We start from the raw sequence: 24698 nt of genomic DNA on the forward strand, positions 1-24698 counted from the left end.
ATCCAACGGGTAAAGATTTCTTTCTATCTTAACCCTTCACCATCTTTCTTTATTTCCTGTTGCACAGAAAATATCAGATTACATAGGCCATACACAGCTATCAATATATCGATACGCATACAGCTACATATCGATACTTGCTCGGCACTACTTCCAAATGCCAAATTGAAAAAGAAAATTTAGCTTGGTGTGAAAGCCCCTTGTTAAAAAATTGTATCATACCCCCGATTTCAACACATATTGTAGACTATACAATGCATTTATTGATAATTTTGTAATGCAAAGTCCCTTTAAATCTGTGTTTTTCTCCCAACCACCAGTTTCCGATAAACACATCAATCAGCAGACAAGAAAAAAAGAGTTCAAAACGTATGTTCAAATATTTTAGTAATAATAGTTGAAATTATATGCATTATATTACGATTCGCTAGTTTCGTTTGTGAATAACAAGATAAACAAGCAAGAGTTAAGGAACAAATCTTATTTTCAAAAAAATAATTATGTTTTTATATCCCTGCCATACATTGCTATACTTATGAAGGCGATACTAATAACATCACTTGCGTAGTGTACGTAAAATATGGTATTTTCTTTACACATCAGCAAGGAACAATCAAAAATTTCAGAGAAGGCATGTGGAAAATGCGTACTCCGGCACGGAAATCACCTTTCCATTCTTCTCACAGAGAGAATGAAGGGCTTCAATTTGGCGGAGTGGCCCGATTATTAGCGATGAAGGCTTCAACAAGTGTCTCATACCATATTTCAGGCGAGATTTCCATGTTGAAACTATATGGTGGTACGTGCGATATAACTTCACGTAATTACGAACGTTAATCGATGACGCAGAAGGTATATATATACAAGGGTTAATTACGTCAGACGAGCCTTATTTGGCTATGAGCCAAACTGACCCAGTGAATCGACCTAAAGACCAATGAGGTTTGTGCATGTGATAACGTGTTTTTTAAATACTCACGCGAGTTCTCGACTCGGGCTGAGCTACACTCCGTGCATTAGTTTCAAAAGCAACGTAAAGAACGAGACGGTGAAACTACTGTATCGGGTTTTAATCTTCAATCCGGTAGGGCGGGTAAGTGTGTATAAAACTTAATTCACTATCATTCCACTAATATTGCTAGTGATATGCTGTCCGCTCGATAATTTATTCAATGTAATTGTAGTCCAAATTGGCCACTGTCTCAGATCAGACTTGTTACTCCAGAAACAATGGCAACAAATGTTACATTGGTATAAAAGGAGCCGAGCATCGGCACAGTTTTCTCAAGTCTTCTCTTACATCATTCCTCTTGGGTCGAAATATTATCCATAGCACATTGTTCTCAAACCACGTCAATCCATGTTCTTGTACGTGTGGTATGTTTAGAATAGCAAAGTTTACCAACGCTAGAAGTTATGGTACACAAAGCAACAATGTACAAGAAACGTAGCTGCCACGCAGTATTTACTCCGAGCAGTTAAACTGCCTGAAGGTGTGCTTCTGTTTTATGACAATGTCCCCCTCAAAACTTGGAATGCCGCCCGGGAGTGGCTATGAAAGATGCAATCTCTATGCAGGTAGTTTAGACCCGTCGTCAAGCAATTATATTCTGTTTAGAAATTTGCACAAGGCACTTTCCGGCTATGGGAAGCTCGGCGTTGCTACGTCGGAGAGATGCAGAACAATTAAGTTAACATCTACAAACAAAGCTGTTACGGAACGAAAGGAGAGTAAAACAGAACGCTGGAGTTACCACGAAAAAGAACAGCCACAGTTTAAAAGAGCACATTGTTTCTGGCCGCGTTGAGTTACAATGCTGAGAGCTTATTAACTTTGGGACAGGTGGTATGATTTCTGTGAAATTTTGCAGTAAGAGTTGTAATTAACATCGACAGCCCTAATGTAAATTATCTCCAAATTTATCAACATGAGATACAATTTGACATAATATTCTGAATAAACTTCCGACAAACAAACGGTAACACAAACAATATGATGAACATGATATTTAATGTACTTTTTCTTCTATCAAAGTGTAAATTTCCAGATAATGATGACCAAAATGGTATGTAGGTCTATTCATGTATGAACGGAGAGAAAACAAGAAAACAGGCAACAGGGGCCATGAACGAGGGACAGGAAATAAGCCATATCGGTGTTGCAGCTCAGAAGGCCACAATTTAATATTTCACAGCCGTGAAAACCTTAAACCCCATGTGAGGTTTTGAATTCTCTCCCAAGGCGCGCATACATCATATACCCTCACATGCAGTCTCCTTGATCCACATTTAGAGCCCACAAATGTATGTTCTACTTAAGCCCCCGACGAAAATTCGAATATTCAGTGTATCACAACTGATTCTTTTCTTGGAGATGCCCACTTAAGAATCCAACACATCCAGAGGAATACAGATGTACACTGTAAGAACAGTCAAATATTCCCTAACATTCAAAAATGAACGCAGCTAATAAACAGAACTTCCTGTAGCCTACACTTAAGTTCATCCGAGCTAAAGGTGTAAGCTATGTGATCTATCTTCTGTGTGTCCCAAAAATATGTATACACATATTCAATTAATAACATAAAGACATTTTAATAAACTAAACCATTACATACGTCAGCACTGGAACTTTGTGAATTATCGAATCTAGTGTAGGTGTTCAAAATGACAACCGTTAGCTTCGTGGTTCAGTTGACAGCGGAAAGTAAGTAACTGAGAAGGTTAATATTTCGTATTATAATGTGTATACATATTTTTGAGACCTACTGTATATAACATGCAATGCTGGTTGCTTGCTTGGTGAACATTTGACGTTGTTACAGAATTCTGGACCTTATGTGATACATTTACGAATATTTTATTACTGCCATGGTAAGATGATCATTTCTGTTAAGGGATTTTGGGCTTTATGGGACAATATTATAACTGCAATGTTGATACAGATGGCCTACGATGTACGTAAATGAACCTACTTCATACATAGCAGCACAGTTATTATAACCTCCATATAAGGTCATATATGAGTCTGTGGTACTTAAAATCGTATTACATTCTTTTCTCGCAACATAAGTAATGATACTTTTTTCAACATTACTTAATTTTAATATTATATGCTGCTTTGTGGAAATAATGAACTAACAATAGACTGTTCCTTCATCCTTGGCCTATGTGCTGCAAAACAGATGTTCATTAAGAGTTAACGCTTCACAACTTTCGTAATTAAGCAAAGATACTTTTAAACGTTAGAATCTCCCGTCATTCTTCACGAAGAATTGTCTAGTAAGTTTGTAATCTTGAGAAACATAACTTTCTCTTCTGTTTTCCTCCAAGCTGGTGGATTAGAATTTTATACGGCCACAGAGAAGCTAATTCGCAGTTTTAATGAAGGTAATACACATTCAAAGTCAACTTATAAAGTAAATATCATATGAAACGTAACACCGTAATAAAACAAACCCAAGCTTCTTCCATGAATTCATAATGTACATGGAAACGCCGAAAATATTAGACAAGTGACAGACAACATGGTTGTCTCTCTTGTTCAGAATAAAATCTCACTTCCAAACACAACTGTTGCCTTCGATATTATGTTGTGTCGCGTATTCTTACTTTAGCTTTCGTCCATTCTGTCAACATTATGGAAAATTATATTTGAGCCATATTTGTTTAATTAATTTCTTGTTATTTATGGAACCGGTTTGGTAGCCGACTACTTTACTTACGTTGTCAAATACGTTCATTCTCTGATTATTTGATTTCTAATGTCCGATTCTCCCACAAGTCTGCTATAAACATTAAGAACCTCACTGCTTCAATTTCACTATATAAGTTCAGAAAAGTAATTTTTTTGTGTTCACACATAGGGCATTAAATTGTCCCACAAACAGCCTTTGCTTACAATCTTCCGTAAGTTACTTTAACTTCACATTAAGATTGATAATATGGTAAAAATATGTATTACATCCCGGAAAACCTACTTAACACCTTAAAGCCCAGTGGTAAATATATGTACCACCTGCTTCAACGATCAGCAACTGTTAATTTTGTATTGATGGGTTTCGTATGATTCTCATTGTAAACAACAACCATTTCATTAACCGACAACTTTCTAATGGTGAAGTGTCGTGTTTTCTTTGCGGTACGGACTGAATTCGTAAATATTATTCTGGCTACCTTCGGCTTCAAAGAGTTAAAATACTAACGTATTTATTCGGTTTATCATTTATTTAAATTGTAGATGAAAGCAAAAGTATCAACTACTACTGGCATTCCCAGTAAAGACACAAAGTTTTCTTCGCCTCGAGACTGCAAGACAACAAGCCTATGAGTTCTCCAATCTAAGTAAACTGGCTGTCACTTCGGCCAAAATTTAGGATGTAAACCTTTGAAAGCTTTCCGGTGCATGAATAAGATCCGCTGCAAGTCGCCATTTTGATTGCAAATATTAAAACTGGGTACCGTGCGTTTGAAAATTAGACTACATTTCCTTCACACACTTGATAAATTATGTAACAAAGGCACCAGCATGTTTCCATATTTCCGTTCGGGGCAGGTCGGCGTACCGGCAACGATATAAACTTGTATTCAGGAGGTACTGGGTTCAAATCCTGGCAACGTTTCCGGCTATCCTGCCTGAGAGGTTCTGTAGTTCTCAACAATCTCGTCCAGGCAGCCTGCGAATGAATCAATCTCATACATTCCCGAATATTTAGTGTGTACGCTTCCTAAAGAATGGTGTATGCAAATAGAGAAGTAGAGAAATATATGAACAGGCGATAACGTCACTGAGTGAAACATTCCATATAATACGTCTACCGCCCAGGAAGGATAGCGAACCGCCATTCTGAAAATGGAGACTGACGGCCGGTAATGGAACATGGGATACGAGAAACATTTTACATCTGTGACAGTTGAAACTAGCTGTATTAGTTCATCGGGACAGAATAATAGTGGCAGATATTTTAGTTATATAGGCACAATTTTTTTATAAAATACAGTTGTCTTTAAATACAATTCGCTTTCAGAGCCACGAAAAATTCGCGCTTTATTACGACGATAGTGGGCTGCAGATAACACAACGTGGCGAGCCGTTTCTCATTTCGTCACGCTGAATACAAACGCAGACCGCGATTTTTTCTTTCTTTTAAATCCATCTGGTGAACAACGCATCTATACAGCGGCAATATGTGGCTACAATTCGGCGTTATTTCTTCCCACGCGGTGATGACGTAAACACTCGTTGTCATGGCAACGCAAGCCTGGTTACATGACTATTTAACTACTGTTGAACGCTATCCGAAAATCTTAATGTTGGGTTTCGGTGAAAATCCATACACGAAAGTTAAATTAAAACAATGTTCAACGTCCTAATCTTGACACGTTAGATGAGACATTCACTTTTAATGCAACAGTATTGCTCCGTCCGTTCTGAAAATTCTCAGTTATATTCAAAGTGGTTACTGTAAGACAACACATCATATAGCAGGCTTCGAACATATGTATCAGTCTGAGGTTCCTATTCAAAACACAGTCAGAATTCATATATGGAAATACCTGTGCTGATGCACCAGTATTTAATTTTACTATAAAATGCGACTAAACTTATATTCGTGTTATGTAAATGGACAACTGTTCATAACTAAATGGACCTATAGACTCCTCAAATTTCATTATTTTAATTTTAGATAAGAATTTCACTGTCATTTCAGCACTTCCAATCAGTGCGTTGTCGTTTTGATGTTTGGATGTACGGATGAGCAAAATGTATTAGTATATGGATGTACGTGTGTCGGTATACTGATACTTATGTATCGCCTGTATAATTTGAAATTTTCATTAACCAAAAATTAATTGGGGGGCTCGCGCGAGTCCCTCGCCCCCGCCCCCCTGCTTTCAGTAGCGAATAACTTTATAAAATTTCCATTCTCTCAACATATCCAACACCATACATACTGTTACAATATTAACTCCAAAATTGTCATATAGGGATTTAAACAAGACTAAACAGATGGATCGAGGTAAGGAAATAGCCATCCGAGACATGTCACTTGCTCGATGTTGAAATACTGTCTATTTTTCATGCTGCATAGACGCTTTCTCGGCAAGGATTATATAAAAGATACACAGAAAAACAATTTTAGCACTTAATGGAGCATTCGCCAGAGTTTTACTTCTGTCGCTGGGGGCTGTCTGAATGATTTACGTCACGAGCCCGGAGAACAAGACAGCCACGTGAACTGCCTCCAAAACTGCGGAATTTCAGAGCACATAAAGTGCAACAACGGCCGCGTGGTCTAAGGCGCGCTTGAAGCTGGGATTCTGAGTCTCAATCCATCCAAGTCCATGCTTTTGTTATGTTGTCCTGAATATGTAGTTACACATTACAGTGGGCTACCGCCACATCTAAGAATATTAACAAACGTGTAAATAACTTCATTATTAATTCTAACTATTCCGTAAAGGTAAAGTGTATACAACTCACTTCTTTGCACGATTAATCCCCTACAAGGTTAAATTGTACAAGACAATCGAAGTTTCACTATAATCAGAAGATTGCATACATATAATTAAAGAAAAGGTAATTATGGTTCTGACAATGGCGGCATCTTCTAAACTTCATACCTGGAGAATGAGACTGGTCTGTCTGTCTGTCGCAAAATGTGAAATTACATGCGTGTAGAAGACAGTGATATTTCATCACGAGAGAAAATTAGAATTATAAGCGTTATCAGAACAAATAGACCTGGCATAAGCCAAATTTGGAGTACTGGTTGGTCGTCTTACATGCGTGACAGACGATCATGTCAGCGCTGGGGGCATATGGAAACTGAGGATCTATCAAAAAGAACAGGCGAATTGGCTGAGGAGGTAAGAATCGCATCTGAATAACGCAAAATGCGAACAAGCGACGTACTGCAGCATTCAGGAAACACTTTTGAGATACCCACAGCTGAAGCGTGCAATTAAAACATCTGCTCGATCCATTTAAGAAAGTTGTGGGAAAATATACTTTTCAAAACACAACTCAGTAACTTAACAACAACTGAACTCCGCTGGAAGACGCAAAAAAGAAAACTTACTTCGCAAGTTTTGAAATTTCACTCTTAAACTGATCCTATGGGCAACACAACTGTCGAAAAAAGGGATCTGTAGGTACAACACTAAATCAAAGTAACCGGCGCCACAACGGAAGCGTCTAGCATCACCACGCCCAAGAAGGGCAGACAAGTACATCCGAATTGATACTGATGGAAGTGCACGTCAGTTGCAAACTATGAATCCACATTTCTACGACTACAAGAAAATAAACGGTGCAGCCCTAAACGTCATGAGAAGTGAAGCAAAGTGTTGAATCGTAGATCAATTGAAGAAAACACACACACACACATATCCCATTGAAATGAAAGACATTAGAGATGTTTCATAAAATTCGACTTGTTTGTGTAATTTCGACGACCACTACAGTGGTATTCATTTTAGGCAGATTTCAAGATAAAGATAACCATTCAACAGGTTTGCTATGACCCCCGCCTCCCGCGTTTTTACTATACCAGTCTCCTCTAGCAATTTTCGTACTTTCGGACAAAACAAATCATTACATTACTTAAAAATATAATCATTTTTCTGAAAATGTTATGCATAAAAGGAGGCAAATTACGAGGTATAGAACTTCTGGATTAAGACACAAACCTTTACGCTAACCAATTACACGTGGTATTAAAATAAAAGCGACAGAACCGCTGTACGGACGCCTGGTACTGAAATCGATTGTAAAACAATTAAAAACAATGCTCATTTCATACCTAGGTTATATTTTTCATATACAGAATATTCCCAGACGTGAGGATATAACTTGGGGATCTGATAGGAAATTAAACGTGACGTAAAAATGTTCTTGTAAATATGGGTCCGGAAAAGTTTGATAAAGAAGTTATAGGCGGTGAAGGAAGTGAAAAACGTGACTGTATTGCTTCGGTACCAAATCACTTAACACCAGTCCACGATTTAGAAAAATCGGATCCATTTAAGACAATTAAACAAGACCAATCGAAAACTTGGCAGGTCTTCAAAATGGCAACAATGGTCTTGCAGCTTCACCAAACAATAAAATAATTAAAGCAAGACAGCTTATACTAATAAAAGGGTTGCAAGAAAATACTATTGGTTCAAACAAACTCCCCCTCCCCCTCTTGTTCGCCGCCGCCAGTGACTTTTCATGTGCAGGGGAGGAAGAAATCGATTCCCCTAGACCTTCACCCCCGCCCCTGCAACTTGCTGCTCCTATCACGGGTCACATCCTCACAGCTATTACCATGCAAACTTACAGGTTAAAGTAGTTGATTCCCGGATATCAGGATTAACCGGGACAGAAAATGTACCGAGGGCGCGGAAATTACGGCGTGAGAGAGTAACAGGAGACTAGAAACCTGAAAATGAGCACAATAAAGCATTGAAAGGTGACGGTATAGGGTATATTGATGTCAGCGCAATTACGGTCTGCGAACAGGGTTATTAACCCTACAAGGCTGAAGTTCTTCCTGCAGTCTAGCTCAGCATACATTACAGAGAGAGAAAGAGAGAGGAAAAAATATTATGATGTCCATCTGTGCGTTTGTACCTTTACTGCATTTTAGAGTAAGAGGTGTTCAGTTTTGAAGTAAAACTGAGACTTACGAGTATAAAAAATACAATATTTGTGAACGCCTCGTAATAAATGTTGTTTCTGTGTCCAGTCCATGACACCTGGATTACTTCCAATGGACTAATTCTTGCATTTATTCTGTCAGTCCAATAACCAATTATTATTGCAACTATGGGGAATTCTCTGATCACGGTAAAAAAAACCATCTGCTCTTATAAAATATGGGGAATTTATTGACTGACTGAGCCACTGTTAACTTCTCAATAAGGATTCTGATCTATTAAGATGAATAAAAAAATGTTTGATACTGGGTGTCAAATGTCACAACGGTTTGTGAATTATGCTAGTTGCAATGTAAATCAATATTCAAGCGCCGGACGGCGCCAGCATTTTTCAACAATAAACTTGTAGGAGTACAAAAACGTGAAGTGATGCCAAGTGAGGAATCTACGTTCATACGTGGGCGACAAACAAACAAATAAACAAGGCAAACAGTCACGAACATCTAGTACAGTTGTTCTTCCCGCACGCCAAAATAAGATTTTTTAAAATTCGGAAGTATACTAAGTTGCCAGACTTGATAAACACACGTACGACGTAAATTGACACCAACCAACTAACTAACTAACTAGATGACTTACGGAACCCGAAGGTTCATCACCGAATTAACCAAAGCCCTCCACCGGACCCTGCCCTGGGCCAACAAAATCCAGTCTCCTTCAACTCTTATCTCCCATAGATCCCGCCTGACATTATCTTCCCATCTACGTCTAGGTCTCCCCAGCGGTCTCTTCCCCTCAGGCTTCCCGACCAATACCCGGTGCACACTTCTTGTCCCATCCATGCGCGCTACATGTCCCGCCCATCTCATTATTCTCGACTTAATCACCCTGACAATATTGGGGGAGGAGTATAAATTTTTAAGTTCGTCATTATGCAGTTTTCTCCATGCCCCATCGTCTTCTCTCCTAGGCTCAAATATCCTCCTCAAACACCTGCAATCTGTGTTCCTCCCTCTGAGTGAAAGACCATGTTTCGCACCCATACAAAACAACAGGAAAAATTATTGTTTTGTATATTTTAATTTTCAGGTTCATAAATTGACTCACTGAAACAAATTTAGACACAAATTTTGTTGCAGCTTACAGTCAGAATCCTGCCTGTACTATAAGTGCTAACCTGTGTACTAATAACTACTGCATCTAATCTACCTGCCTATTGTTTTGATTTATTGATTTATAAACCACGCTTATAATTGTTTATCAAACCCACCGTCTTTTATATCAATTTACATATTACTTATCGATCCCACTGTTGAGAACAACTTTGCTTCTTTTATAACACCGTAATTATTACCCTCACGGAAAGAGCGCAAGATTTATATTTGAGATTTCACGATGTTACACTATACAGTCTGGAAGATATTGACTGACGTTTCAGAGGAGCTTAGTGCCAGGAAAATAAGGGTGACTCATCAACTTGATGATGCAGATCGTAAGCCCCTCTGAAACGTCAGTCAATATCTTCCGGACTACACGAAGCAACATCCAAAAAGACAACCAACTTCCAGATTTATATTAACGACATATCAATACAGAGCAATCAAGCTACACAGGATGACAAATATTTTAAACGTAAATATGAGCCATCTTCACGGTTTTAGGAGTTCAACAATAATCTTTATCCAAATCCGAGGCAAGAATTTCAGACAGGCTTCAGGGCAACCTCGCGTACTTAATAAAAATAACGCTAAAAAGTATCCTGAATTACTTTGTGTTTTTCAATGTAATCGTATATCCACTCCACGGAAAATAAAAACGGCAAATAAAGAGTACAATCAGAAATGGACACCGGCGTTGGCTAGTTTAAAGCCTTAACCAGTATTCGTTATTAATGCATATTAAATGAAACCAATAAAACGCACAAGCCATGGCCATTTGACACGCAAAGTATTCCGTCGCTGCATTCACGTCGGTCGATTCTATGGGTTTATCGAACAGGAGGATTTATGCCAACCATACGCTCACTGTAATGCAATACAGGCAACCCCTCCCCCGGCTCTTACAAACAGCTGCGTTCTTGGAAAGAGCTTGTTAAGCGAGTCGTTGTTTCTGACTAGAGCAATGCTATTATAACTGAGAGGTCACTTTCCCGAACAACCGAAAATTAGCAAAAACAAAAATCAGAAAATCAACAATTATAGTGGTCGAATCTGCAATGAATAATAGGGCACAAACAACAAAATTGTTTAAAAAATATATAAAAATCAAAGAAAAATCTTTCACAAATCGCCTACCAAAGCAGAACGCAAGGCGAGCTGACTCACGTATTCTCCCCCTGGTTACACTAACTTTTGTTTTTTTGTCAGCACGTGCTCGATTTTGTTAGGAAGATTTTCGTTGAACAAGCTGGCGTTCTAATGGCGAGCCAAGCGGAGGATAGGCACTTTATTACAAAGGTTCGTAAGTGAAATCTCGTCATGCCAATCTTCGTGAAGCTACGACTGACTGTACGTAAAACGAAAGCAGCACATAAGGTACTCTACATGCCACACCGATGTGTCGGAGAAGTTGCCGCATCTGCACGGGGGTACCGAGACACCACATCGTATACTCGGCGCAGTAGTTTTTGGCCGGTGGAATTTTCAAGGGGAAGGCTAGGAGCGAGTCACTTGTGCGAAAGTATAATGCTGACTGCACCGAGGAGCTAATCGGACTGAACGCCCAAACAAAAGAAATACACTGACAGTGCCACTTCAGGTACACAGAGTAGGCCCGTCGGCTAGCTTCTCCACCGGCCAAAAACTACTGCGCCGACTATAGTAACGAATGTTTTTTTACGCTGCGTATTGGACTTGCGACAAGTGGACAATCTATTTTACAGTGAACTAATAGTTGCAGCACATGGGACGCGAAATTCTGAACGGACCATTATTGTCCTAACGACAATAAAACGCTTCAATTGAATAGCTGTAAAAGATAAAGTTACAATTTTCCTTGCAGCTAAACCATGAAGAAGCAGGGAAGTAAAGTTTTACGCATTTTACAACTCGTCAATTAAAAAATATAGACCATCAGCTCACGCTCCTGCCGCTTTAACATCAGAGGTAGAGTGAGTCTGCTTCAAACAGATCAGAATGTGGCGTGCTACCTCTTTACCACAAATATTAACCTTCAATCGTGAGCTGCTCAACTCACACGCTTTGACTGCACATTCAGGGTTAAAGTATAGGGAGTCATGTACTCAACCGCAGACTTACGGACATATTTCAGCTTCCACCTAAATGCAGATAAGACGCATAATTTATATGTAGAAATGAAGGTGGGCACAAGGGATAATTTTCGCGATCCGGTTCATTTGGACTAGATCATCAATGCAACCAAGTCTCAAAGACAGGTCTCCTTCAGACCAGGTCAAGAAATCAAAGTAAAGCTATTCCTCTGGATACATCTGCCCTAGACTTCACTGGAACATAAAATTCTATGCTGAATAATTATATAAAGAAGTAGCTTTAACTTATCAGTAACTTTACAATTGGATAAAATAATTTTGTTTCCAAGTATGATTTGGAGAAACATATTACCAAATAATTTTATAAAAATGTTAGTTCTTGTGTGAGAACATACGAATTAGTTGTCATTATGTTTCCGGCTATCAGTTGAAGTACACACGATAGGTTTTAGGTTGTTCTGCGCACACCAAGATACGTCACACGTGGTGCACGATTTTCGAACAGCAGAAATGAAACTGGGTGAGAAGTCAACTCCCACCACAATCATCAAACTCGCGTCTTGCATGACTTAAAACGGGCCAGCCTTGAGAGCCTGTCCTCTTGGCTATTCAGAAATCCTGCGCATGAGCATAAACTTGTCTTCTGTATTATGCTTCAAAATAAGGTACAGATTTGCTGATGATATCATGAAGGGTGGAGATAACGAACCACTTTGTCAGTCTGGACCCAAGCCGATCCGACTGCATGAGACAGGATAAGAGGCCGATCGAACTGCCAAGTGGAGATTCGTGTCGGGTTGCAAAATGCACGGAACTGCAAATAAAAATGAATACGGCGCTAACCTTAGATCCGAATCAGTTCGATGTCGAGCGACATGTCTCTAGAGGGTAATTTTAATAAGGTTTTATAATACTGAACGAAGACTCAAGTATAGAGAAACAGCAAAACTGGTGTTTCTGTGCACCTTTACTTATATTATTTGAAATTCTCTCCAACCGAGAGGCAGGTTTTACGGATAAACATTTTTCGTGCTTTGTTAAGTTCATTCTTACTAATTCATTATTCACAAGCATAATCTCACTCGACGATATACAGTACACGTGTGTAGTTGTAAAAGTGTCGATAAATAACTAAGAAGGAACGGACTCTTACACAACGTTACTTTCGTCATAGCTAAGGAAGTATAAATGGAATTTCTGCAACACACGGAATCACTTTACGAGCGTGTTCTGTGCACAAAAGCAACGAAAAATATCTGTGCAAACACGCATCTTCGGACGCTGCGCTCTCGAGCTATGGCGCCTTTAAAAAAAGGAGTGCCTGGTAAAGTTTATGGGACCAACTCCAAAGTACTGTGTATGCTAAGCAAAAAAAGACGCAGGGGAACTACAACAGATCCGACTTTATTACCACAAATGGGATTTTTGAGCGCGCGACAATCCTTAATGGGACGCACAGTGCGCTGTCTGCAATCACAAAGACAACACTTGCAGCTTTTTGTTTTGCAGTCTCTTGTCAAAACAATAATCTGGAAGATTGAAAATCGGTAAATGATTTGTAAATAAATGCTATCATGTGGATAGGTTTACTATTCAAACGAGCCTTTTACATACCAACCACTTTTCACCACGCTGTCTAATTATATATATATATATACGAGGGTCGCTCATTAAGTAATGCCCCACATTTTTTTTCTCAGCCAATAATGAAGATAGAAAAGTGTACTTTTACATGCTTGAGATTTGATGTTTCCCGCGTTCGTGTACGGAGTTTCAAATGATTCCAACCGATAGCGGAGCTGTAGTGAACTGTTAAAATGGCGTCTGTGAACGACTCTCGTTACAAGCAACGAGCTGTAATTGAATTCCTTGTTGCTGAAAAAGAAACGGTGGTGAACATTCATAAACGTTTGTGTGCTGTGTATGGAAGCTGTGCAGTCGATAGGAGCACCGTTGGTCGCTGGGCTAAGAGAGTTAAAGCTTCAGGAAGTGAAGAAACCGAGCTCCGTGATCTGCCGCGCTCTGGGCGTCCTGCCACAGCCACCACTCCAGACATGTTGAACCGCGCGGATGCCATTATTCGTGAGGATCGGCGCATCACAACTCGACAATTGGCCCAACAGCTTTCAGTCAGCAATGGAAGTGTGATTGCAATTATCCAGGCTCTCGCATATTCGAAGGTGTGCGCAAGATGGGTTCCACGAAGTCTCACAGCAGACCACAGGATTCAAAGGAAAACGATTTCTTCTGAATTGTTGGAGCGTTTTGATGCTGAGGGAGAGGTCTTTCTGTCCCGGATCATTACAGGTGACGAAACCTGGATACACCACTTCGAGCCGGAGTCAAAAAAGCAGTCAATGGAGTGGCAACATCCTCAATCACCGAGAAAGAAGAAATTCAAGACAACTCCCTCCGCCGGAAAAGTCATGATGACTGTCTTTTGGGACAGTGATGGGGTCATTCTTGTGGATGTGATGCCAAGAGGTGCGACCATCAATTCAGACGCGTACATCAGGACCCTGAAAACCCTCAAGAAGCGTTTTCGACGAGTTCGGCCTCACAAGCATCCAGCAGAAATTTTGCTCCTGCACGACAATGCACGCCCTCACACAAGTCTGAGAACCCGGGAAGAAATCACCAAATTGGGTTGGACGGTGCTACCCCATCCACCCTACAGTCCAGATCTGGCACCCTCCGACTTCCATCTCTTTGGGCCACTTAAAGATGCTATCCGCGGAAGAAGATTTGAAGATGACGAGAGCGTGATTCAAGCAGTGAGGACATGGCTACGTGCACAGGACAAGAGCTGGTACCGGCAAGGCATGCATGCACTTGTTCCACGCTGGCGTAAAACCGTACAAGTTGATGGGGACTATGTGGAAAAATAGTATGTGTAAAGGAAACATTGATTTATATTGTCACTAAATTTGAGCCATCTTGAATAAATATGTTCTGAGGAAAAAAATGTGGGGCATTACTTAATGAGCGACCCTCGTATATACACACATGTTTTGGTCTTTATTAGACCACCATCAGTCTTATTTACATTTAATACTGCACAGTAAGAAAGGATATTGGTTTCCACTATATTTCTTATAATGCACCTTTAAAAACAAAACTGTCATGACCCAAAGAATTCTTTGTTGTTCTTGTGCACAGATCACGCACAGCATGCATTTCAGAAATAGCAGGAAACTCCAAAGTAAGGTAGTTTCACTTTTCGCAAGCAGATGAACTTTGAACAGGAGGAAGGAGAATGGGAGGATATCAAGAATATAAGGGACACCGACGATGCACATTAAATAACAGAGAAAAGTCTGCGTTTACATCAGCGGTATTTCCAAACACAGGGGAACTGAGTGAAATTTGAGGTTCTCATATCGACGAGTGTGAAAACTGACGTTTTCTTGTACATAACACAGTGAAATCTGGTAGATAATGACCCATGTCTCAGGGTCACCCTAATGATGAATGCAGTAGATTCTATGAAACGTCTGTCAATATCTAAAAGACCACACGGTGCTACACATGAGACAACCAACATCTTCATAAGTAAATTAAATTAAAATATTATTTTCTAAGTTCACATTACGAACATATCAAAATTATTCAACGTAATTCAAGCAGAACCTTAAGAACACAGCAACGTGTCACAGTATGCAGCATCCAAGTGTCGGATGACTTACACGTAACACGCACTTCGCATTATTATCGTGCGCCACAAAGTCTGCAACTTGGTGCAGTTGTGTGTTTCCACGGCGACGGGCAAAACAATGGCGGACCTCACAGCGTCACGCGAGAACAGATGCGACGCGGCGAGTCACGCTCATACCTTATTTATACTACCGTGAAAATTGTCTCAGGGCTCCTGATCAATAGCACTACAACGCCAAATGTCAAACCCAGTGTCTGTTTCTAGCGGAACACGCAAAACGGCTCGCGACCTCCTTCTGTCTTCTGGGTTGTTGCGCCGTGTAGTATGATGAATGTCCACCGACGTTTCAGAGGTCTAATAATAAACCTTCCTTTAAGGGATGTGACCAGCTCGTCGTCGCACTGTACGTAATTCGTTTTATACAGCCTTCTCGCGCACCAATGAGTTACATACAGCCTCAGCACACAAGAGTGCTACACTTCAGTAATTACCCAACGAACAACTGAACATCTGCTGGATCGATTTACACAAGAGGGAAACGCTGGCAGAATATCTGCAGCTACGGGACACACGGAATCGACGTACGAATGCAATTGCTGGACAGGAATACAAAGAACGTGGACTTACCAGACTGAAATGCCACCGACAATTGTTCGAACGCTGCACCGACTTGCACACAATGCTAAAACTAAGCCTATCCAATGGGCGAGAAAGGACAACCTCATTTTACGAAACATTCAGTTCACACTTACTGAGAACAAACGACAGTAACTTGTATAAAAGTTTATAATCAGAGATAGCTGGATTTAAAAATTACCAACAATTACTTCTCATTTATCAAATACGACCAAACGTTTATTGCTTACCGGTGTATAACACAGAAATATATTTGAATTGCAAAGCAAAATAATAATTTTATTGCATAAGCAATATGCCCACATTAAAATTGCATACCGAAAATCAGTAGGTAGTGCACTTACGTGTCTTTTTTCAACAAATGCATATAAAGTCCAAAAAATGTTTAATATAAAATTTATAAAACTTAATTAAGTAATTAATGTAGGCTATTTTAGGTTAATATTTCTATCCGATAAGCCTTCCTTATTTAGCAACGATCTGATATTACACCATGTCTAATGGACGTTGTAAGCATGCATCTTTCCAGTATTTCTGCAACTAAACTGAATCCTGCATAGTTTAATTTGGGACGTAAATGATTAAGAAATCACGAATATTTCAGTTCTGGGGAAATAGTTATGAAAGTACAAGAAGGTATAAATATTACATTCACTCATAATTGTCTTGTTTGCGTTGTATGTCGCACTGATTCGATGGATCTAATATAATATGGCGTTCTTCTCAGGAAACGCTAATGTTGAAGTTCCAAAATCTCTAAAGTAAGGAAAATGAAGGACAAGAGACACATCAATACCCATGCGTTACGTAAAATGAAAGCTGAACATTTGTACTAAAACCACAGCACAAATAATCCTCAAATCAAGCCACAATAATTATATTTTGTATCAGAGTCTAAAATGACAACAGCACACAATAATGAGAAATATCGATAAAACATGTTTAAGAACAGATGCGTCAAACGCACGATGAATTTAAAAATATATATAAAAGTACGTTGACATAATTCTATACATAACAGACGAAAAGCGAAATAAGAAACGCCATGCAGCCATTAGATCCCTCCACCACTTCTTCATCAATGCAGAAGCGTAGGTGACTTCAAGAATGTTTACACTTTTCGGCTGACTCATCACGTGACCAAACAAGTATCTCCAAAACGATGCTCCAGAAACCATGGTATGTTTACAGATATAATAAGAAATGTCATTATATATGTAACAATTAAAATATCAAAAATTAGATTAAATAACGGGTATTAGGCCACGATAAATGATTTGGAATAAACTGTACAGTCCAACTCCGCGTTAGCCTTCAAAATATTTATATCCACCATTCTTATGCTTTCAGTGCTAAACTGTTTTCTCTTCTTTGTTATTATTATTATTATTATTATTATTATTAAGTGTTCTGTCTTACGACAGGTCCATTGCTCTACCCAAAAAGAGCTCTCCAGATGTCCCTATTCTCGGCTTCTCGCTTTGTTATAAGTACTTTAAATTTCGTACTTATTTTAAAATTCAGTGATCAGCGTACGGACCTAGTACTAAAAGGTTCCATCCATATCGCTAATAAACTCAAAATAAAACAATTAAAATTCTGTCAGTATAAGGAACTGATAAATGAAAACAAGAGAAGTAAAGCCAACTCCTGAAAGGATGGGTATATATAATATACCGTAAAGGATGTATGATGTCCAACATAGTAGCCATTTGGTATAAGGAATCAATTATTGTCACGAACCTTTAGAGAATCACATCTCACAAATTATATATAAGGAGGAAATGTAACGTCCTATAAACGTGGGCCACTCGTGACAACAGGGCAAGAAAACTTTCAATTCAGTTGCCTGTACACTAGAAAACTGAGATTATGAGCAGTGCGATTTAAAAACCAAATCTCTCCAGCTACATCATATGTTTTTCGATAGTAACATTCATTTCTTCTTTGCTGAATTTCCATATTTAAACTCCCAAGTTGTCTGATTGTTATTAACCTCGCCATCACATGATCTGTACATGTACTTATAGCAAGTATTCTCTTTCAGCACCTGAGCAGAAAACAGACCACAACACACGTCAGTGTTTAAATTCGCTGTGGCTCCCTTTGTTAAAGCACACTGAACTACGGTGAAAATTCCTTTCGAAGTAAACCGTTTAGAAGGGTTTGACCACGTTATAATTTGACTGTCATGTCATTTATCAAAACAAACCATCTTCAGTATTTATTATGATGCTTGTAGTTAGATGTGCGACGGAGCGTTGTACAGAATAAAATATTTAAATTTCCAAATATGGTCCAGCTAAAGGCTAGGAATATGAATGTGTGGTTGAAAATATAAAGAAAATGTTCCGTGTATGCTTGACCGTTTAATAACGCAAGCTTCTAAAACATATTTGTTTTAACTATTAATTTTTCACGACAATTTTATACGTTTATGAAATATAAATATAATAAAATCCTGACTGACTGTACACTAGAACTAGGCCAGATATTCCAGTACAGCTGCATTATACACTAATCATTTTAGTGCAATAATTTTGATTTTGAACCACATCTTAATTTTCAAGATAAACGCTTATGGGGCCATATGAAGCGTGCGTATGTTTCAAAAAGTTTTATGACAGATTTAAAATTCGAGAGACTGACTTCATTGTTATATAAAATCTACAATACTGTCATTTAAATATGAACATCAGCAGAGTGAAGTGGGAAATGTGTACTTCGTTTCATAAAGTAGTACTAATCAGAAGTTGCAGAGGAATTTCAGTTTGTGAAACATTTAAGAAATAAAGCTCTTAGTTGACACAATCACAGCTACAAGCTTCTGCATTGAAGACTGGCAAAATGCATACCTACAGAAGCATTGGAAAATCACAGATATCAGAGTTCATACCATCGTGTGATTCATCATTCAGGCAATTGGAGGTAGGCGACTTCTCCCACTGCTGGGCGGTAAATAGCCTGGCTGGAGGTAAGTCAGGGCACCTTCTGAGTCTGAGTCTACACTAACTCCAATACTATGAAAGACACAACAAACATGCCCACGACACAGACACATTGACGACAGCTGCGATCAGTACGGAGAATTCCAATAATCATCATCCACACGAGAATCAATAAAGCTAGGACGGACTCTCCCTCATGCAAAATTCACGGACTGTGAGGGCCAGAGAGCTGACATCTAGCACACGTTCAGAGCAATATTTTTCGACTGCATTATATAATACTTCGGGGATGCATGCACTTCTAGAAGAGTTACAAGTCTTCCGTTTGATAACCATTATCGATTAAACTGTACATATCTAACTCGATTGAGACGAAGGCTGATCAGCTGGGTGAGATATTCTTCACCTTTTACGGAACCCATATGTCCACTTAGCCTTCGCAGATACTCCGAGTCGGGTGAATAAATTTTACATCACAACCTATTCATTTAAGATCAATGTTAATATTATCCCCTCATCTCAACCTGCGTCTCCCAAATGATCTCTCACGCCTTCATGTTTTCCGACTAAAATTGTTTATGCAGATATAATCTCAAAGTTTTACTATAGTCGCCATAGTCGCATTTTTCAAATTGCAGAGTGTCGTTTACATTATTTGTACACTATTCGTATCTTCATGATGAATCCTCACATCAAATTTATGCTGCCTGCCACCGATTATTCGTTAGTTATTGCTGCCAAACCGAGAGGGGGGGCGGGGTTATATGCACGGAGCCATATTTGAATTCAAAACGAAATTACCTAAACAAAAGCTGTATTCGGAAATGTATTACCGTACATAATTTCGGGGCACTATTTTAAGTACGACATTTTGTTTTACCGATTGTAGGAAATCAAGAGAATGAACTAGTGGAAAGAGAAATTTGACGACACACACACACAGACAAAACGGTAAGCTCACAGTCCAAACAATACGAGTTGACATTGAAGTCAAAGGTATAAAAAACTTACTGGCTCTGTAACCGCGCTATTGGTACAGAGGACCATTCTATGTAGGAACAAATGAAATGGTAAATTATATTTTGAGCCTGCAGAGTAGATTAGGCAAGTGTCTTCAATGCATCGCTATTAATGTCCATTTTAGGAGAGAACAGAATTATATATTCTTGTCATCAGTTTTAAATGTATGTATCAGTTTGACTAACAGGCAAATTTTCAACTGCAATGCGTCCCTTCGCTAAGTCTCGATAAATCCACGCGATATGCCATGTATCGATAATGAGGTGCGACAGCATCCAGACACAATATTCCTCAAAACGCATCCTCACGTGCCCTGTGATTTTGCTGTAAATCATATGTGGATGGCACTGGATGTGCATATTGGAACTCCCCGTACCACCAGAGTTAAGAAAGCAGTCATTACAACATTCCCCGAAACACAGTGCATAGTATCTAAACCAACACGTATTATGATTTAAAGATTATATTAGTGCCAACACAGCCAATTACATTGAACAAGATTCTTTGTCGGAACAGTTGGCTATTTGGCTATACACAAAGCGTGCATCTAGTGAGCACAGTGCACGAACTCACCCAGGAATGGAGTTTGAATTGGCGATAACAGGGACGGCATCCGCTACACTTTCTCTGCTCATCTCATCGGCCATTGCCACCTTGAGCTGATGCCCAAAGCTCGCCAGGTCCTCCCTGAAGATGTCGCTGACCGGCGTGATGGCGCCACTAGTGAGCGGTGGGACAGGCGTCACCGCAATCTCACAGGCATCCCCGTCGACGGTTTCGTCGGCGGCGTTCACGAGTGCTTCCTCTTCAGAGACGTTGTAGATCGTGAAGTAGGCGATGGTAAGGTAGATGACGGAAATGATGAAGGACGGGATAGGAATGGCCATGGCGTACACCAGGTTCATGTACACCTGCCACATGTCCAACTCACTCATCACCAGTCCGGGATCTATCTTGCTGTAGTAACACGAAAAGTTGGTACCCGGCTCACTGTACTTTTTCACAAAGACGCTGCAGTTGAGCATAGGCGGATATCCACACCCTTTCACATTCGGGAATAACTTTGCTTTTGTGTAATACCACTCCGAATCGCTCCCCATGAGTCCGGTTGGCTCTGGTGGCTCCAACAAATCACTCAAATTCTCTTCTTCGTCTTCGTCCATTTCGTTTGGATAATCGTACTCTCGGATGGCTCTCTTTGACATCCTCGAACTAGTGTGCACCACTTTCAGGCTCTTCGCAGTGTTCTTAACACCTCTTTTTGACCTCAGATATTCATGAAGTTCAGCAACAATGTCGTCGTCTCCTGACCCCTCAGCTGCCTCGTCCTCCTCGGCATTCTCTTCCTCGCCTTCCTCTCTTTCAACTTCTGGTAGAATTTTGTAGTTGACCCGGATCTGGGTGCATTCGTACACCTCCTTAGTGCAGCCTTCTCGACACGAGCTCCAAGTGCAATTGGACGCGCCCTGCCTGGTTTCGGTATCAACCGTCTGGCAGAGGGCGGCCACCGGGTCGAACTGCATGAAGATGGTAGTGAAGGCCGGATCGATCACGAAAGGCACCAGGAAGAGGAAGGCGAAGAGGCTGAAAGTACCAAGGAGAATGAAGAAAGCAGTGGTGTAGAACAGTAGTTTCTGTGCTATTGTCTGCGGGACCTCTATTTCATCCATAATGGAAGCGTGTTATATGTGAGCGTTCTGATTACACACTTCGTCGCCACGTCAGTCTCATCCAAGTGGATTTCTTCGTGAGCTCATAGGACCCGTCCGCTGTCTTTCCGGGAGTCTGTCCACTGCCAATCGTGCGCTCCGCATTCTATCTCGTGGGCATACCACAACCCTACCGCCACAGACTACCCATCCTAATATGTGTCAGCGCTCTTCCATTTCTGTATTACAGTGTGCTGAAATATTCAATTATCCTATTAATTTCGATCCTATGTGCAGTAGCCGATTGACACCAACAACAACCGCTCATAACACACTACACATCCACTCCAGTGATCTCAAACGCTCATTACCACGACACTCGCCCTTCGTATCTATGGAAACTGGACCCAATCCGCATTACTTACAACCTCCCGACCCTTTAGCAACATATGTTATGGTAGTTACGAAACTATGTAATAACACGCAAGACGCTACACTGCAGATATCGGATCTACTTCCCCCTACAAAAGAAAGGCAAACTCTCGGTCACCTACGAGTTTCTTTTCGTTGTATTCCACAGTGCACACAATCTCCTTGACTTAAAACTGTGGCAATGCAACTTTCCTTTTCTTAATACACTGAAAATCAAGAGTTCAATTAAGACGATTACTAAGACGCTCGTTCACTAACACCAGACTTCTCTACAGGACACAATCCTGAGATATTACCATCCAGTTCACAGCCTAATATATATGCCTAAGATTCATTTTAATAAGTAGTCTTCCAGTTAGCCGCTGTACAATGTTTCTCCGTCAAAATTCTGTATGTATTTCTTGTATGCTTCATACGACCTACAGGTTCAGTTTGTATTAGCGCCTTCCAGGTAACCCGTGACAGTCACACAATTCCTGGATTTGCAATTACTCTCCTGTCTCCACTAAAGTCAGCCCTTCTAGATCCAAACATTCTCCGGAGTGAGATACAAAACGCACGTAAAAATATTTCATTGAACTGCACATTATCAAAGACGAGTATGCAAGTTGAACATAAACCCCTGTATATCGGGTGCGACAGCCACGAGACGTAACGGGGTAATTATAACCCCCCTGCAGGAAGCAATATTTAACGGTGCACAGACCACCGAGTGGTTGGCCTGAAAGCCTGTTGGGAGCGGGGGGAGAGGGGGGTTGATCAATACATGAGGCAGGAGGCGGTGCAAGCCGCCCCCTCAAAACGGAATAAACAATAGGCACGCCCTCTCTACAAATTCTTCATTGTTACGCACAACAATCAGAAATTTAATTACTCCACACCCACTTATTTGTGTCCGGAGAACAAATGAAAGTTTGAATGCATTCAGGATGCAATGTAATGTTCACGCTGATATACAACAAGTAATTTTAGTTTACGATTTAGTGTATTTTTATGATGTAACTTGTAAAATAATCAAAGTTCATTACGTCTCATTCAGGAGCTGTATGCCTGGCGACAAGGATTTTGTCTTACAAACACCTTTCACAAGTGACTTATTATCCGAAACGATTGGAAGAGATTTTGACGGAAATAATTTACATTAATATGGGTATAATGTATGCAGTGGAAATATAATACAGATACTCTGAAACGATTAGATTTCGAAGTTTCATGATTCTCTACGTACAAAGACGCCGTTTCGGCCAGGTTAACAACCTCATCTCTAATATTATGATTTTAAGCTCTTGAAGTACCTTATATAATTAATAACGTGAAAGTATCTAAAATTCGAAACCATAAAACGATAGTATTGTGATAACTTGTCCTATATTTATTATCTTTCTTTTCACTTGTTATAAAGTTTGCATATCGAAGGTTGGGATCTATTAATCCTATGGCGGAAGATAATTTTTGTAACAAATATATTTGAAAACCTCTAATGAGCAGAAATTCTGAAAACAAAACTTCACCTACAGCTTCAAGGACAACAAAGCATTAATAAATAGCACTGTCATTAATATGTTCAATTAACACGTTCGTGCTCCCATAAAACTTTACTCGCTCCAAAACCAAAATGAATATAAAAAAGTCCTCGATGGAATCAGCAAACGCACACTAATTCAACTGTCACTGGATGGTATAGCCCATGGTTAGCGTCAGAGTATCAAAGCTCATCAACACCAAAGATGCTCTCATCAAATAAGTCGCCGTATCAAGACCGGGCACAATTTCACTCTTCGAAAACAATTCAGTGAGAGGACCGTGGAGTCCGGCAGAAGTCTACCGACGTTTCAGAGGTGCTTACTAACTCCATCATCCAGACAAAGAAATCAGTCGGCAAACCTGAACCACACTACACAGCGCAACATCCCAAAAGACAGTCATCTTTATACGCGTTGCCGTGAGAACCTGAAATCTCACAAATTCAATCAACATTTCCAAACAGCAGTTTCCACAGATACTACAGGCGAACACTTCTTCGGTGTTCTAAAACCAGTCTCATGTCTTCCGAAACAAAGTACTGAGGATTTAACAACCTACCAAAGAACATTACCAGCATCAGTCTGAGAGCGAAGAGTGACATAGCAATAGATTAGCCGGATTCTTCACTAATTCATGACTAATAAACCTAAATATGTATATTTCTGTGTACTGACAAATGGCATGTCTTATAATGTGACGAACTTATTTTGCGTTAAAACTCGAAATATCAGCTATTAGCAACGGCACACTCTACGTATAAACTCAAAGAAAAGATAGTGAAGCTGGTAAATAAGAAGTTGATAAACAATGCAGAAAATTTAATTGCAGATCTACAAGGAAAGAAATACCGGAAGGCACATTTACGTAGGTGGAGAAACCAGTCGTTTTTGGTTGAATCGATACAGAAGACAAAATAATTCGATATCAGACAGATCGAAAGTGCAAGAAAACTAGAAAAG

At 39.8% G+C, this 24698-nt stretch overlaps 2 protein-coding genes across 6 annotated transcripts in view; both read right to left on the bottom strand.

The window, feature by feature from the left end:
• The window catches only part of LOC110832199 (cilia- and flagella-associated protein 298), a 101157-nt gene that overhangs the window by 11794 nt on the left and 64665 nt on the right, over positions 1-24698 (bottom strand). The gene's annotated exons all lie outside the window — the stretch shown is intronic.
• Positions 1-24698, bottom strand: part of tipE (temperature-induced paralytic E) — a 38413-nt gene that overhangs the window by 11794 nt on the left and 1921 nt on the right. For 2 of the 3 annotated variants that reach the window (XM_022071998.2, XM_022071999.2), the window contains exons 2-3: positions 20708-22037; positions 19063-19186 (exon numbers count right to left, since the gene is read on the bottom strand). In XM_022071998.2, coding sequence (XP_021927690.2) covers positions 19081-19186; positions 20708-21804 — 1203 coding nt within the window. In that variant the 5' untranslated portion in view covers positions 21805-22037 and the 3' untranslated portion in view covers positions 19063-19080. The remainder of the gene's footprint in view (positions 1-19062; positions 19187-20707; positions 22038-24698) is intronic. The other variant, XM_022072001.2, reaches the window with a different exon arrangement.

The sequence above is a fragment of the Zootermopsis nevadensis genome, unplaced genomic scaffold, assembly GCF_977971745.1.
Source record: "Zootermopsis nevadensis isolate Lab colony 2312 unplaced genomic scaffold, Znev_1.0 Znev_ptg000002l, whole genome shotgun sequence".
NCBI lineage: Eukaryota > Metazoa > Arthropoda > Insecta > Blattodea > Termopsidae > Zootermopsis > Zootermopsis nevadensis.